At 45.4% G+C, this 15,539-nt stretch overlaps 1 protein-coding gene across 5 annotated transcripts in view; it reads left to right on the top strand.

The window, feature by feature from the left end:
- LOC105024582 (supervillin) overlaps nt 1-15,539 on the top strand; it is a 49,467-nt gene that overhangs the window by 22,549 nt on the left and 11,379 nt on the right. For 3 of the 5 annotated variants that reach the window (XR_003777812.2, XM_029116889.2, XM_029116885.2), the window contains 16 exons: nt 69-202; nt 632-727; nt 2,206-2,364; nt 2,832-2,985; nt 3,585-3,647; nt 4,687-4,880; nt 5,352-5,926; nt 7,116-7,671; nt 8,201-8,345; nt 10,507-10,563; nt 11,528-11,632; nt 12,415-12,492; nt 14,117-14,270; nt 14,535-14,627; nt 14,781-14,867; nt 15,079-15,256. Coding sequence is in view for 4 of the 5 variants with exons in the window: in XM_029116889.2 (XP_028972722.2) it covers nt 69-202; nt 632-727; nt 2,206-2,364; nt 2,832-2,985; nt 3,585-3,647; nt 4,687-4,880; nt 5,352-5,926; nt 7,116-7,671; nt 8,201-8,345; nt 10,507-10,563; nt 11,528-11,632; nt 12,415-12,492; nt 14,117-14,270; nt 14,535-14,627; nt 14,781-14,867; nt 15,079-15,256 (2,828 nt within the window). In the remaining variant the exon portion in view is untranslated. The remainder of the gene's footprint in view (nt 1-68; nt 203-631; nt 728-2,205; nt 2,365-2,831; nt 2,986-3,584; nt 3,648-4,686; nt 4,881-5,351; nt 5,927-7,115; nt 7,672-8,200; nt 8,346-10,506; nt 10,564-11,527; nt 11,633-12,414; nt 12,493-14,116; nt 14,271-14,534; nt 14,628-14,780; nt 14,868-15,078; nt 15,257-15,539) is intronic. The other 2 variants (XM_029116888.2, XM_029116887.2) reach the window with 2 other exon arrangements.

Genomic DNA, 15,539 nt, shown 5'->3' with positions numbered 1-15,539 from the left:
GTATTCACTTCCAACCTCGTGCCACGGGCCTCCAGAAGCAAACACCGACAGTAGGTTTATTTTTACAGGAACTGGAGAGGACCACAGATAGCGTCCCCAAACCTCGGTCTCGTAACCCGGCTGTGGAGAGGCGTTTGAGACGAGTCCAGGATCGTGCACAGACACAGCCAATCACCAATGAGGAAGTGGACATTGCACACACGTATGTCACCTCTGATTGTTTTGAGCGTCATCAAGGTCATTGGATTCACAACACAAGTATTACAACATCAACTTTAGAGCAGTTGGGGTATGGAGGACGATTCCGATCTGTCTTTTCTCCTTTCTTGTTGCTTTCTTGTGGTTCTTACTGCTGATGCTTTGTGACACCGGTACCTCTCTCCAAATCCATCTCTGTATATCTATCTCTTTATTTCCATATCAATCTCTATCTCTATATCAATATTTTTGTCTGTCTTTCCATCTCTTTCTTTTTATATTTCTTAATTTTTTCTAGATCTCTTTGTCAGACCTAATATCAGTCTGTATCTCTATTCCTGTATCGCCCCATCTGTCTTTATCTCTATAACTATCTCTGTATCAATCTCTATATCTCTGTCTGTTTGTCTGTCTGTTTCCTGGACATATAAAGTGTTCCTTCTATGTCCTCACAAACGGTGATGGTTCACACCACAATAGCACGTATCCCCAGCCCCACTGTAGACAGCAACTCCATGAACACTTACAGGTGACTTGACTGTGTGTGTGTGTGTGTGTGTGTGAGGGAGCGTGGGTCATGGGTTTACGTAATAAATATCCAATTAGAGCTTGCATGCCTTCTCATCTGTTACTCTGTGTGAGACTGTTGTTTTTGTTTTAATGGTCTTGTGTGCCATTGCATGAATTTTTTTACCTTCAGCCGTGATGGATATGAAGTTATTATTGATTCCTTAATTGCATTGTAAAATTCTAGTTAGAGGATTCTTGCTCATTTCTTCTGATTTAAATAATAACCAGGATATCTGGAAAACATCAGAATTTGGGAAAGTTACTGCAATTTTGCAACACTGATTAGTTCTTCTGCAGTTGTCATGCAGCAGCTAGTTGAACTGGGGAGCAGGCACACATCTGCTCCCCAGCGCCCTCTGCTGTTGGTAGTGGTCCATCATTTCACATTACCTAACTGTTTTAGCCAACTCACTTACATGCTGCCTGAGTAGATAGAATAACTGTGGGGAGTTGACTCTTATAGGTCAGGGATGTCAAACACATTTTGAGCAGTCGGTTGCATTACGGATTTTCCTGTCTACATTTTCTAAAAACGGTCCCCTGTGTATCCGGTTTGAATTGTCCTGTGCTCCCTGACCGTTTAGCTTATATTTATGTAATTATAAGTGAGTTGAACACAGTCAGGAAACTGTAGATGTACTGTAGATCTGTTATCATCTGTGTAAACAGACAGTGGAAAAGGAAAGAGGAAACAGGTTTGTTTATTTGGCCACTGTTTCCAGAAGTACTTTTGAACTGTCCCTTGAACTTAATATTTTGAAAAGTCACATGTGGCTGAGGGAGAACAGGTCAAAGGTGAAGCTAGTTAAAGCACATTGCAGGTTCACAGGTTGGGTGAGCATGTAGCAGCGACTTTGTTTACTGGCCCACCAGTAAACCTCGTACCCACACATATCCTCAACTACAGATGGCCGAGAGCAGCATGACTAGCGACTTAGTATAGATAGGACCCCATGGCTGCATCCCAATTCTCCACAGCATGGCTGCATCCCAATTCTACATAACATGGCTGCATCTTGATTGGCTACACCATGGCTGCATCCCATTTCTCCACAGCGTGGCTGCATTCCAATTCTCTATGCCATAGCTGCATCACAGTTCTCTTCCCCATAGATTAATCCCAATTCTCCACTTTTCCAAAATGACTTACACGCCTATAGTGCTATTCTGTTCCACTATCCTGGCTACTGCATTCAACCCATGTTTTAAGCCGGATGTTTTTGTTATTTATAACATCTATGAAATGAACAGTTGGTCATGTGTATTGTTATGTGCATTCATTACTGATCATCTGTCAGAGAGTATATGTCAGATGTACAGTACATGTATTGCATATGGCTCTTCTGCTGTTTACACATTGCACAATCTGCACTCATTACCCTGTGTGCGTGCGTGCGTGCGTGTGTGCGTGCGTGTGCGTGCATTTTCTCCTCCCAGCCTGCATGAGCACAGCTCCATAGTGAGGAACCAGGGGGAGCAGGAAAAAGAGATATCAAGAGAGAGGGAAGCCCAGGCCAGAGGTGAAGGAAAAGGACGTGGCACTGAGGAAATGATGGAGGTCCTTGGTCCAGATGAGCCCGATATCTCCTCTCTTAGGTGAAGGAAGAGAATATGCTTCCCAACATCATGTGCAACTACGAACACACAAACATAAGTCATAATACTCTAAGAAATAAGAGGGTGTTTGGTAACAAAACTGTCTCAAATAAAACGTTTGTGAAGGGCCAGTGCTCATTTATAATAATTTGAAGTTGAAGCTTCATTTTTCTTTTTCCGCGTCTTGTTCCTGGTGGGAGAAGTTTCTCAAAATCAGTGAAGAAATCCAAATAATTCTCTGGTTGACTTTTATAACAGTCCATAACATTTCCATGTGTTTCAAATAAACCTCAACCCTAATTTGACCCGCAGCTAGCATTGCAGGACAGTCCCCGCTGAAGTCTCTAATAACCTTACATCATACATGACCACCGATGACCATTTATAGTCACAATTTTCCCACAATGCACCAAGGCTTTGACGCTGACAAACACAGCCACTGACACGCGTGCCCTCCACCTTCCCAGCCTGGCGGAAAAGATGGCCCTGTTCAACCGGCTGTCCCAGCAGACCTCCATGTCCGTGGCCGAGGGGGCCGGGGCATCCAGGGGGGACACTCGCCAGCGCAGGGCCAACTCCCGTTTCCAGACCCAGCCCATCACCCAGGGAGAGGTAGACCAGGTAGGCATTAAGTCAGTCAATTAACCAATCAGCCGTCGAATCGATCGATTGCCGCTGTTGTTACCCATCACCCTTGAGGTCGGTCAGGAGTCCTGCCCCTCTCTCAGCCTCGATAGATAACGGGCACAATTATCCACCCCCCGGCCGGAAGTGTCATAGACACGAACCGACATGGATGTCAAGCGCGTAACTGATGTGAGCGGTGGCTGTACCAGGAGTACACAGTTTTAAATGGATGAGGGTGGAAAAGTGCCGACTTCTGGAGATGGCTGGAGAATCAGGGTGAATCAGTTGACTTTGTCGTTCATGCCCTTCAACACCGCAGCCTCTAGGTGTCACACAAGACGAGCCTTACACTGAGGGGCAGGTCCCTCGACACAGATGAAGGGCGGATCCTGGACTAAATAAACCGTTCAATTTAGGGTGTCCATATTTCTGGGAAGTGTTCCTGAATGTGTGTTTCTCTTGGCCCCTAGTGGATCTTGCTCAGTCTTGGTAAACTCTCACAATCGCATGCTAAGCGATCCAAGTGTTGGCATATCAAACTGAAACGTTGTGTATTATACAGCAAGTGAATGATGATGTGTTGGTCCATACAGGAGATTGACCCCATGGTTACCTCTCTTCCTCCTCCTACTGCTCTGTTGACTAATGGAGAAAAAGTAAGAGAAACCTGTCTAGCAATGTGCCTGAACAGTTCTGCTGACCGGTAGTCTTCTACTCATAATACACGCATACATGTAGCTTGTAGCATCCTAAAAGTTTGTATGCTTTTTTTTTTTTTATATGGTGACCCAATGATGTGATTTACAGTATGGTTTGCTATGTTCGTTTAGATGTTCAAGATGCTCTGCCCCTCTTTATAACACATGATTTTCACTCATGCATTCAAATATTATGTACCGTTCTACTTATATCATTGAGTTTCTCCTAATGCTTGCTTGCAGAAAACGTTGGCATGAAAACAGCCGTGATGTGCTGTGAATACAGCTTTATGATGCCTTATGATGCTTGAATATAATATTAGCATAGAGTATTCAGCTCTTCTCTTGCTTTTCCAATGGCTGAGTAGGTGTGCATGTAGACTTAATGACATGCATATGAATGTATTCTACTCGGACTCATGCAGGATTGGTTGTGGTGCAGCATGGAACACAGAGTTTGTTTTAAACGTGAATTCATACAAATTTAGCCGGGAACATTATATTTGGGTTGTGTGCAGGTTAATGCATAATGCCGGCTTCTGAGGTTTACTGGTCATTTATATAATGGTAGAGGACAAGAGACGATTGTCACTCCTAAAACCAGATGAATGAAATCTGATCAAACGCTATGATGATTCTCTACTGCAGGAAATGACCTTTTAGATGTTTCCAGTGAGCGTAATAAATGCTGTATTGAAAGATCATTTTTGATGTGGTAATGGGACATGGTCAGGGGTAATGACTTGTATGACAGGATAATGCTGTTTACCTCATGACCCTGCCGGGTGTTATTTAGATCATTTACTGTCCCTTCCCCGTCTCATTATCTCCATCCCCCTCCGTCCCTCTCTTCTTCACCACTCATCCATCCATCCCTCCGTCGCCCCTCATCCGTCCATCCCTCCCTCTATCGCCCCTCATCCATCCATCCCTCCATCGCCCCTCATGCATTTATCTGTCCATCATCTCTTCCTCCTTCCCTTTTCTCTTCCTGAAGTTGCAGAACTGCGGAGGGATGAGGTTGGAGCCTCTATCTGCCTCCTTGGTACATTCTGTAGCAGCCGTCACCTCCAAGGCCTCGGTCGCCTCGGTAACCATGGTGACCGATGGTGGCAACAACATCCATCTGGAGAAATCTATGGCTGTTCCCTACAACCCCCCCACCCCCACCCAGGAGAGGGGAGGGCTGAGGTGTGTCCTCATGTTGTCACACTATGACTTAATAATTCAGCCTTCACTGCTATTGATACCATGAAAGGTGACATTTACAATAATCTCTCTCTCACTCTCTGTCACTCTCTCACTCTCTGTCACTCTCTCTCTGTCACTCTCTCTCTGTCACTCTCTCTCTGTCACTCTCTCTCTGTCTCTGTCTCTCACTCTCTCTCTCTGTCTCTCACTCTCTCTCTCTGTCTCTCACGCTCTCTCTCTGTCTCTCACGCTCTCTCTCTGTCTCTCACGCTCTCTCTCTGTCTCTCACGCTCTCTCTCTGTCTCTCACGCTCTCTCTCTGTCTCTCACTCTCTCTCACTCTCTCTCACTCTCTCACTCTCTCTCTGTCTCTCACTCTCTCTCTGTCTCTCACTCTCTCTCTGTCTCTCACTCTCTCTCTGTCTCTCACTCTCTCTCTGTCTCTCACTCTCTCTCCGTCTTTCTCTCTCAGGTACTTCAGCCCGACCCAGGGCGGTGACTACTCTCGTGTCCCCGAACCAGATCTGTACTCCTCAGCCCCTCCCCTCTCAGAGCAGCTACGGCAGCAGACACACAGCCATGGGGGCGGAGGAGCAGAGAGAGGAGACAGAGGCGGAGCCAGTGGTGACGGCCACAGGGAGAGAGAGGGGGATGTGTGGAGGGGAGGGGCCAGCCGAGAGGACAGGGAGAGCCGTGGTGCCGGAGACAGCAGGCAGCAGCTCTGTCAGCCCCCAGCCCCAGAGCCCCAGCCTCAGCCACGGCACGCCGGCAGTAGCCAGCGGGAGTCCATCGACAACACTGCTCTGAGGCACGGCAGGACCGAGCTGCTGGTGGAGCCCAGGCAGCACAGAGAGAGAGACTGGGAGAGAGACAGAGGGAGAGGCTGGGAGAGAGACCGAGAGAGAGACGACAGCTGTGGTAGTATCTCCCTTGAGAGGAGGGAGCCAGAGAGCTGCCCGGCAGAGAAACTCAGCTCAGAAAGACCCACGGGACTGCAGCACAAAGCCAAGACCACGCACGGCAGCAGGACCAGGGACACCCTCTCAGGTAGGACCCACAGAACACCTGCGTGGCGCCTGACTTTGGGCCGGGTCCGAGCGACCATACGTGTAATCTACAGAAATATGTGTGTGCCTTTCGCGGGGATAGTGAGGAAAAGGGAGATGTCTTATTGTCTCGTGGTCCGTGCAGGACCATAATCACATGCCTCTTGCTGTTGGCTACACACTTGGGTGTTGGGTCTCTCTGAACGCCTGACGCTTCTGTGTTTGTCATGTTACAGACCATATCTGACAGACCGTAAGACTGGAGATGTGGGTCCAGCCCAATCTAATTAGCATATCTCTTCATACGTTTGTCCCCGCGGCTTCCTTTGTCTGCAAAAGGGCCGGCGTGCTTACTGACATGCTGCTTTTGGTCGGGATTTCAGATGGATGTCTGTTGAATGGGGTGCGGATGTGTTTGCGTGACGTTATGGATGTCAGTGTTGCAGGCTGTGATTCAGCCAGAACCGGCTGACAGACCATGAACACGGCCGGCCCGTCCATCCCCGTCCATCCCCCGTCTGGCTGACCGAAACGGCATACATTGTGTCCAGAGGGTTTGGGGGTCGTCTTTTGTCAAAGGGAGGGGAAACACTCATGCAGAACGAGGGAAGGCAAAGCTTAAATGAACACGCCGATGGGAAACAATTGTCCGTGAGATGCATGAATGAGCTGAGCATCACAGAGGGCAGGGTGACGAAGACAATGGGAGCCTTGTGGTTTCATCTGCGGCTCTGGTCTTTCATTTACACACCTTCTGCAGTCAGAGACAGATATGGAGAGAGAGAGAGAGACAGAGAGACCGAGAGAGAGACAGAGACAAAAAGAGAGAGAGACATTCAGAGAGAAGCTGGTGGGTGGAAGGGTGAGGAGACAGTCAGACCACTGGATTTGATCTGAAACCAGTCGAGTGCTATTTAAACCCATGTGAACCCCACACTGATCATGACAATTAAACTGCACTGGCTGTTTTTGATGTGTGCATGGTAATGGCAGTCTGGAGGTGTGTGCTGTGTGTGTGTGTGTGTTTTGTCAGTATGGGGGGGGCTGCACTGCTGTTGAGTGCTGCTTCTCTCTGAGTATTGATTACACAATTTTTTTACAATGCATTGTGTATGTGTGTGCTTGTATGTGTGCGTGTGTGCTTGTGTGTGTGTGTGTGTGTGTGTGTGTGTCTGTGTTACTGTCCACAGGCACTGAACGCCCCAGTGTGTCATTGAGGACTGCGACAACAGTGGTGTCGTCCAGGGCCGTCTCTCACACCTCCAGTTTGCAGCAGCCTCAGATCCAGTCCGTCACCAAGGCTCCCCAGACCCTGCCCAAGCCCTACGCTCCGCCCCAGCCATACACCTATCCCCCCCAGACCGAGGCCCACCCCCCCCAGACCGAGGCCCACCCCCCCCGGACCGAGGCCCATCCCCACCGGACCGAGGACCACCCTCCCCAGACAGAGAGCCAGGCGCCTCCAGCCCAATCTCAACCCCAGCCCCAGGAAAGGGATAGGATCTTCACTCAGCAACTACCCAAGCCTTACTCTCAGCTAACCCCTCAGACTCCAACTAACCCCAGCCAGTCCTTCCCCCAGACGGCCCCGCAGACCCGGCCCAAGCCTACGTCCTTCCCCCAGGTGCTGGTCAAGCCACAGGAGCGGCGTGAAGACATCCTCGGACCCAGTGCCTCCGACCTCCTGACCCCCAGCGAGAAACAACCCTCCGAGATGTCTGCCAAACAGATGTCCATCAAAGAAAGGTTAGTCTGCCTGACATTTGCCCCATTTGTTTGGGGGGATAACACGGGCCAACTCCCAAAGATTTCACCTTGATTCATAGTGTTGTCTGTGTATAAAAAAAATTAAAATCATGATGTAATGCATATGTGACACAATGAGCCTCTGAATGTGTCCCTAATAACACCCTGTTCCCTACTGTACATGAGGGTACTACTGTCATAAAGCTCGCGTGAAAAGTAGGTCACTGTGTAGGGTGCTATTTGGGACACCGTGAGAACACAGCCCTAATCTCTCGGTGTCCTTGTGGTATATAGGTTTCTGCAACTCTTAAGTTTTTTCAGGTGTTGAGGCAGGAGGGGAAGGGTCATCTGCGGTATGTAGACATCTTTAGTCTGGGTTTGGAAGGCCCCCCCTTTCCCTGTTTAGTACACTATTATTGAGCAGAGGTAACTACAGCAATGTTCGACAATACATGTCAGACTGCCAAGTAAAGACATGCTGAAAAAGATCTGTCTTTCTCTCCTCTTTCTCTCTCTCTCTGTCCGCCAGGCTGGCCCTCCTGAAGAAGAGTGGTGAGGAGGACTGGAGGAATAGAATTAACAAGAAACAGGAGGTGGTGAAGGTGGCTGTGACTGAGAGACACTCCACTGTTTCTGGTCAAGGATGGGAAGCTGAACAGACCTACAAGAAAAAGGTGAGACTCAAATGGACATGCTATTGGGTCTTGTAGCAATAAGCCCCATTGTGGGCATAAAGGGATTCAAACAAACCAGACCTAAACTCTGCAGAGATTCACTGTACTGCACCAATGGGTCTGAGCTTGTGCATAGATGTAACATAACCATTAGTAACAAACTGTTGGAACTCTTCAGATAACTTCAGGATTCTACCTCGTCTCACAAAAAAGAACACCCCAGTTCAGCCCAAAGAAATCACATAGACCTGTTGACAAATTCAACGGTACAACTGCAAAATTTGTAGTGCAAACACAGTAATGTTTTAAAGGGGTTGAAGTCCATGATGCACTGGCTTCCATTTTGAATTTTAATTCATTTAATTATTCAATTCTGTAGTAATTTTTTCTCAGAATATTATATAATAAGTTACCTTACCTATTGCTTTCAACAAAATAGCATTAAGGAACATTTTCTTCAAAAAATTATTTACAAGAGATGAGGGGAAAACTGAAAAGGAGATGTTATTGGTGGTGAGGTTTGGCCCAAACCATCCCACCAAGAAACAGGCCCAAACCATCCCACCAAGAAACAGGCCCAAACCATCCCACCAAGAAACAGGCCCAAACCATCCCACCAAGAAACAGGCCCAAACCATCCCACCAAGAAACTGACCCAAACCATCCCACCAAGAAACTGACCCAAACCATCCAACCAAGAAACAGGGCCAAACCATCCCACCAAGAAACAGGGCCAAACCATCCCACCAAGAAACAGGGCCAAACCATCCCACCAAGAAACAGGGCCAAACCATCCCACCAAGAAACATCCCACCAATATAGTATTTTTTTTCTCCTGAGCTCAGTAATACTAAAGTAGTGTGGTTAAATGTGGTATTACACTGCACTGGTCTTTCAAGTGATGTTATTAAGCCACTTCCCTCATTTCCATTTTAAAGGGGCCTTGATATGAGGGTACCTTTCATTTTCCCTCTTCATCAGCCCCATCTGCCCCTGAGTAGGATCAACTTGGCTCACTGGGCCACATCTCTAAAAGTGGTGCCCTAGTCTATTAATAGTCCAAAGAAGTGCCCCCTACCCTGTATGAAGCATATGGGCCAGTCTCCCTGTGGGATTAGCTGTCTGAGCTTTTTGGGAGAAATCCCTTGTCTACTTTTGACTGTGACAAGATCCATCTAAACTGAACTCTGATGGAAGATTGTTTCACTAAAACAAGTGCTAATCGTTCTGAGTTAAGTCATTTTACAATAACTATGTGTAAAGAATGGCATGTGAGTGAATGTTTTCTTTTATGTAGAGAATTTTTGCTGTTCAGTATTGCTTTATATTAATACATACAAAAATAATCAGTTTTAGCTGAGTGTGTTCCTTTCAGATTATGTGTAAAACAAAGACTCTGACTTTTTGGATTGATTGGATTTTCCATCATTTCTGTTAGTGATGCTCCACAATGTGCCGTAATCTGTGTCAAATCCTGCCTGTTGGTTTACTTAATACATGATGTTAAATCCTGCCTGTTGGTTTACTTAATACATGATGTTAAATCCTGCCTGTTGGTTTACTTAATACATGATGTTAAATCCTGCCTGTTGGTTTACTTAATACATGATGTTAAATCCTGCCTGTTGGTTTACTTCATACATGATGTTAAATCCTGCCTGTTGGTTTACTTCATACATGATGTTAAATCCTGCCTGTTGGTTTACTTCATACATAATGTTAAATCCTGCCTGTTGGTTTACTTCATACATAATGTTAAATCTTGTCGGTTGATGTACTTCACACATAATGTTAAATCCTGTCGGTTGGTTTATTTTAAACCTGATGTGAAATCGTGCTGTTGATCCAACATCTATGTAGCAGCAGTACAGGGTTGGGGCTAGTGTTGTAATCTAAAAATGATGGTCAGCTGGGCTAGTAGACCACAATCTCAAATAGCCCAGGTGACACCCTACATGACCAGATCATATTCTACTAGCCCAGGTGACATCCTACTTGCCCAGATTACATTCTACTTGCTCAGGTGACGTCCTACTAGGCCAGATTATATTTTAGTCAAGGTTTGAAAATACATGCCACGTGATAATGATAAGAAAACATTTATGGTTTGTTTAATGCTAGTCGTCTCCCTGCTTGTGCCCTGTGTTTCCCCTGTCCTCAGGAGGAGGGGATGGTTATTGATGAGTTCGGTGCTGTCACTATGTCAGAACAGCTGTGGGTAAGGCCCGATGACAGATGTGCCCCAGTGCCAATGGGGGTCCGCTGAGCTCTGTGTGAGGCCTGCTGCTTCTTTAAGTCGCTCATGTTCCCTGCTCTTCTGTTGTTCACTGCTTTTCAGCGTTGCCGGGATCTTGTAAGGGTTGCGAAATACTGGTAACTTTCTCAAAATTCCCAGGTTGGGTTAGATGGTCAAGTGATTTATTTTTAGTAAAACCTCGGAATTTAGGGAAAATTAACAGTAATGCGCTAGCTTCTAGATGTTCTCTGCTCTTTCGTGCTGCCGTGGTCTGATGCTATCCTGTCTCTGGTGATTGGTGGCTGTGTGATGGGCTTGACCTGTTTCTTTTCCCGTGCTTCAGAATGAACTTTTGCTTGATTTGAAGTCAGTATTGCTACTCCGCTGTGTTCAGAGATGAGGTGTGTTTGTTGTTACCATGGTGTGTTTGTTGTTACCATGCTGCCAGCCTGCCTGTTCTTCTGCACAAAATGGACGCTTTTTTTTTAAAGGCACACAACATAGTAATGAAGAGAGACCTGATTCAACATGACAAAGGAATATGTTTTACATAATTCAGCGGCGACCGGACAAAAGGATGTGTCTCTTCATGACTGTATCGCAGGTTGTCACTCAGGCGGTCATCACAGGCTTGTCCAGATCCCTGTAGTATGGGATGGTTTTTGCTACAGCAGCTGCAATGTGCATGGCCATTTAACACAGTATTTTCAAGCACCTCTGGATGTGCCCATGATTAAACACTTAGCATTTTATTTTCAAGCACCCCAGGATATATCCGTGATTAAATACTTAACACTTGCATACAAGTGGTGGCTGGGTTATCCAATCCAGGCCTTGCTATGAGCCATCCTCCCCTCCACCGCCTCCACTGCTGCATGCCAATCTTGTGGTGTGGATGTGAGAGGCTCAGGTGATCGGCCTCTGGAGATGTTCTCTCTTTTTTAAGGAGAAAAGACATTGCGAATCAATGCCCGGGGAGCACCGGCTCAGTCTGCTCCAGCCTTGGAAACAGCGTCATGACTTCCGACTTGATTTGTCCAAAATAATCTCTGTGAGTTTCCCAGTGGCTCTCAGTAACTCACCGCGGGTCTCTCTGTCACGAGTTCTTCTGTGTGACTTCTGATTTGGTTTGGTAACTCTCTTTCTGCATCCTCTCTCTAGTAGGGATGGGGCACTGTCCAAATGTATTAACCCTTCAACATTCCCTGGTTCACGGTATTATGTTGTACCACACTGGCCAACTATATTCTCTAGCCTCCTTCTGTATCTATCGGCATGATTTTCAGTTTCCTCCGTCCCTCCCTGTTTCCTCTGTCCACATTCAGTCACCTAGAAAAGGACTGGCACTCCTAGCAAAGTATAATTCATATATTTATATGTAAAATATATACTGAGGTACATACATCAAAACTTAAACAGTTATTAAGTTAAATGGCATTATGACCTCCAGCATGTATCAGGCCAATTGTAGTCTGAAACCTGGCTTCTGCTTGTAGGTAGATATTTCCACAACACAAAGACCACAAACGCACAAACAAATCCCCAACGAAATTATCTCACCACAGAATCAACATGTTGTATTGGGATTCTTGGTCTTTACACTTGAACCAAATCAAAACATTGCTTTGAGTGAAGGATGTCAATGATCTGGAGAAATTAAAGGGTTTGGTTTCTAGTTATTATCAAAACACCAAACTGGTTCCGAAGAGAATAAGAAATATGTTTTTTTTGGTAAACATAATCTTTATCTCTCAGCATTTAAGGGTGCCAGTCTGTTTGGAGGTGACTTTACCTATTCCTGTTATCCACTTATCCAATCACATCTTTCCTTAGGAGCCTGTCTTTTCATCCACGTATTCTCCCTCCATCTCCCTTGGCCATAAGTGCCAGGTTATTGATCCTCATAGTCAGGTAAGAACGTGCATGTCTCCCTGTTCTGCCTGTACTGGAATGCCCCCCTGAGGCCTATGCATGACTTACGTAGGACTTTGGTCGCCAAGCCCATAGTTGGCGCATGACTATTGACCAGATAAACCCTTGTCCCTGTAGGGGAGCCCATCTTATTGACAGGCATAAAGTGTTGATGGAAGACCAATGGTGTGTTTAAATTGGCAAACGGTTCCTTATGAAGTGCAAACGGAGAGGGTTCTACCAAGAACTGAAGAACCCTTCATTAGAGGCAACGGTTCTTTGGAACGGTTCTCCTAAAAACCTTCTGTGGACAACAAGAAGGGTTTCACAGGACCATATACAGAGTACTCACCAGCATGCTCTATTGCCGAGCTATTTCTACATTATTGGTTTTAATAATCATGAATGAATACAGGCTGCAGATGAATAACTGGCTGGACTACAATGGGAATTAGACACATTTCAGGCATAATGTGATTTGCAGGCCTGACACCACGGTGTCAGAGTACCAATGGGAAGGCCGTGGCGGCACATAGTGTAGTGTTTAAAGTATTTCACCAGTAACCGATACGTTGCTAGACTGAATCCCGAGGCAGCAAGGTGAAAAACCAGTCATTCTGTCCATGGGCAAGGCAGTTACCCCTGATCGCTACCATGTCTTTGCTGTAAATGAGAATGTATTCCCAGTCGTCTAAAAAAGAATGATTGTATGATATACATGTGTCATATACAATTATCCATATTTAAAATGCTAACAAGACTGATGGAATGGTTCATTGGGGTTACCCTGCTAATTATGTTTCTGACTGTTCCCTGTCCACCAGGCCACTGGTTTTCTAGATTGTGGTAGTATTTTTTTTCTCCCAAGCTCAGTAATACTTTTCAGATTCTAATGATCAGATCCCTTCATAAAACAAACATAGTTGCTAAAATAATAAACTCATAACCAGAGCTGTCATCCTGACAGACAGGCTGGACACCTGGGGACACGCTTGTGAACATGAAACTCTTAAAGGTACTAAACATGGAGTACTACTCAATCAGCAATACAAACATTGTTAAGCATTCAGCTGTTGATGTTACTCCCCTAGTTCAATGGTACATTATGGAATAACAAATGATGAAAGAATTACTACGTACATAATATTAACAATTATACACTAGTAAAATATTACCATGGAAATTAATGAGGTGTTACATAGATACAGTCCAATGACTATGTACATAATAGCACCGACTGTGGGGACTGTTGTCCTTGATGTTCAGGGCCTTCTTCCTGCCCTCTGGGTGTACAGGTCCTTCAGAGCTGGCAGGTCAGTCCTGGGGATGCGCTGTGCCATCTTGACCACCCTCCATAGAGCCTTATGGTCAAGGGCAGTGGATTACAATGAGACAAGATCACTTATTGTATCTTATTTTGTTCATGGGAATACTTCAGAACAAATTGTTTTTTACCAAAATATTTAAAAGCTTTAACAATATATAACAGTACCTAATATTTAACCGCATGAAAAATTATTTAACGTTGTAACAGTTTTTAATAGTGTGCTGTAACTGTATGCAAAACAACTCACAGTGTTATCATGTAACAGTATGTGACAGTTCGTAACGTTTGTGCGTTTAGAGGATGGGAGAGGAGATTGAGAACCAGGCTCAGATGTCCATAGAGGAGAGGAAGCAGATGATCTCAACACGGGAGGAGGCCTGGGTGTCTAAAGGCAAGGGGGTCGCCAACGACTCCACTCAGTACACTGTGGCCGCACGCATGGTCAGGAAAGGTAAGACCACGGTCGAACGCTGTCAACTTTAAGTCCAGCACCTATTAAATAACGCTTCAGAATAATGTATTTCAGACCCAGGAGTAGCGTATCCTCCACATAACCATCAATAACAAACAACGCATGACCTGATTCCAATATTCCAAGATATTAGCATGATGTACAACGTTTAGCCAGAGGTTTCTACTGGATGGTGCTGTATGCTTTTTTATGCAAATATGCAAATGTGTGTGTGTGTGTGTGTGCGTGTGGTTATGTTTGCAGGTCTGACAGCCTCTTCCTCAGCTATCAGCCCCATCCTGTCCCCAGTCTCCACTAAACTGAAGAGTCATGTGACTGCTATCAAACCACAGGAGGGTCAGTCATAAAAAAAATTACCCACCCAGAAATCCTGGTTGAAGGATTCATAGATTTACTTCTTATTCAGTCCTGATTCTAGAAATCTTTCATACATGTATTTGTCAGGGTTTTGTTGAACTCCGTTTTCTAATATGATGTTTAACCCATCAGAAATTGAAGCCAGACCTGAGATGAACTTGGAGTCGGATAAAAAGCTGGATAAATTGGAGACATTTCTGGGACGCCTGAACAGTAAAGGTTGGTGAAGCTGCTGAAGCTTTCATGAAACAATTTCTCATGGCTTTTGAGTTGAGCATTTCAACAGTGTTGTAAGACAGAGGATCAAATATTGAAGATCCAGACGGTAAGGCTTAGGAGAAAGGAAGCTAATCTCTTAATCAAGTATTACTTCGCTGCAATACGGTCAGCTCTGGCTTGGACAAGTCTCACTTTACTGTGTCTGTGCTAGTGGCAGGTCTTCAGGAGACCACCCTCACTGTGACGGAGAAGGCTGTGAAGGAGGTGATGAGGATGGACGATGAGATCTTCTCTAAATTCTATCGCCACGTGGCTGACTTTCCACGAATGCCCAGCAGGATCGAGTTCGATGAAGACTTTGACGCCATCTTTGGCACTCAGGCGCCCAAGTAAACAATAATACAATAATGATGTCTTTTGTTTGAGGTTAAAAATGTCTGAGAACTTTAGAACGTATTTCCAGAAATTCAGGAAGTTTATTATCCAGATTTCTGAAAAATGTTACCATAAATGTAATTCCTGTTCCGTTTTAACTTTAATGACTGCAAGTAGTTTGGGACTATTTATTCAAATTGCGTATTTTTTTAATATAATAAACAAATTGCTGATGGACCCTTTCCCTTCATTAACCAATAAGGATCCCCTTTAATAATCTAGTAAGGTAGAAACACT

This window comes from Esox lucius, chromosome 3 (genome assembly GCF_011004845.1).
Source record: "Esox lucius isolate fEsoLuc1 chromosome 3, fEsoLuc1.pri, whole genome shotgun sequence".
Lineage (NCBI taxonomy): Eukaryota > Metazoa > Chordata > Actinopteri > Esociformes > Esocidae > Esox > Esox lucius.
Note: the sequence above shows the minus strand (reverse complement) of the source record. Positions and strands in the feature narration are given on the sequence as shown.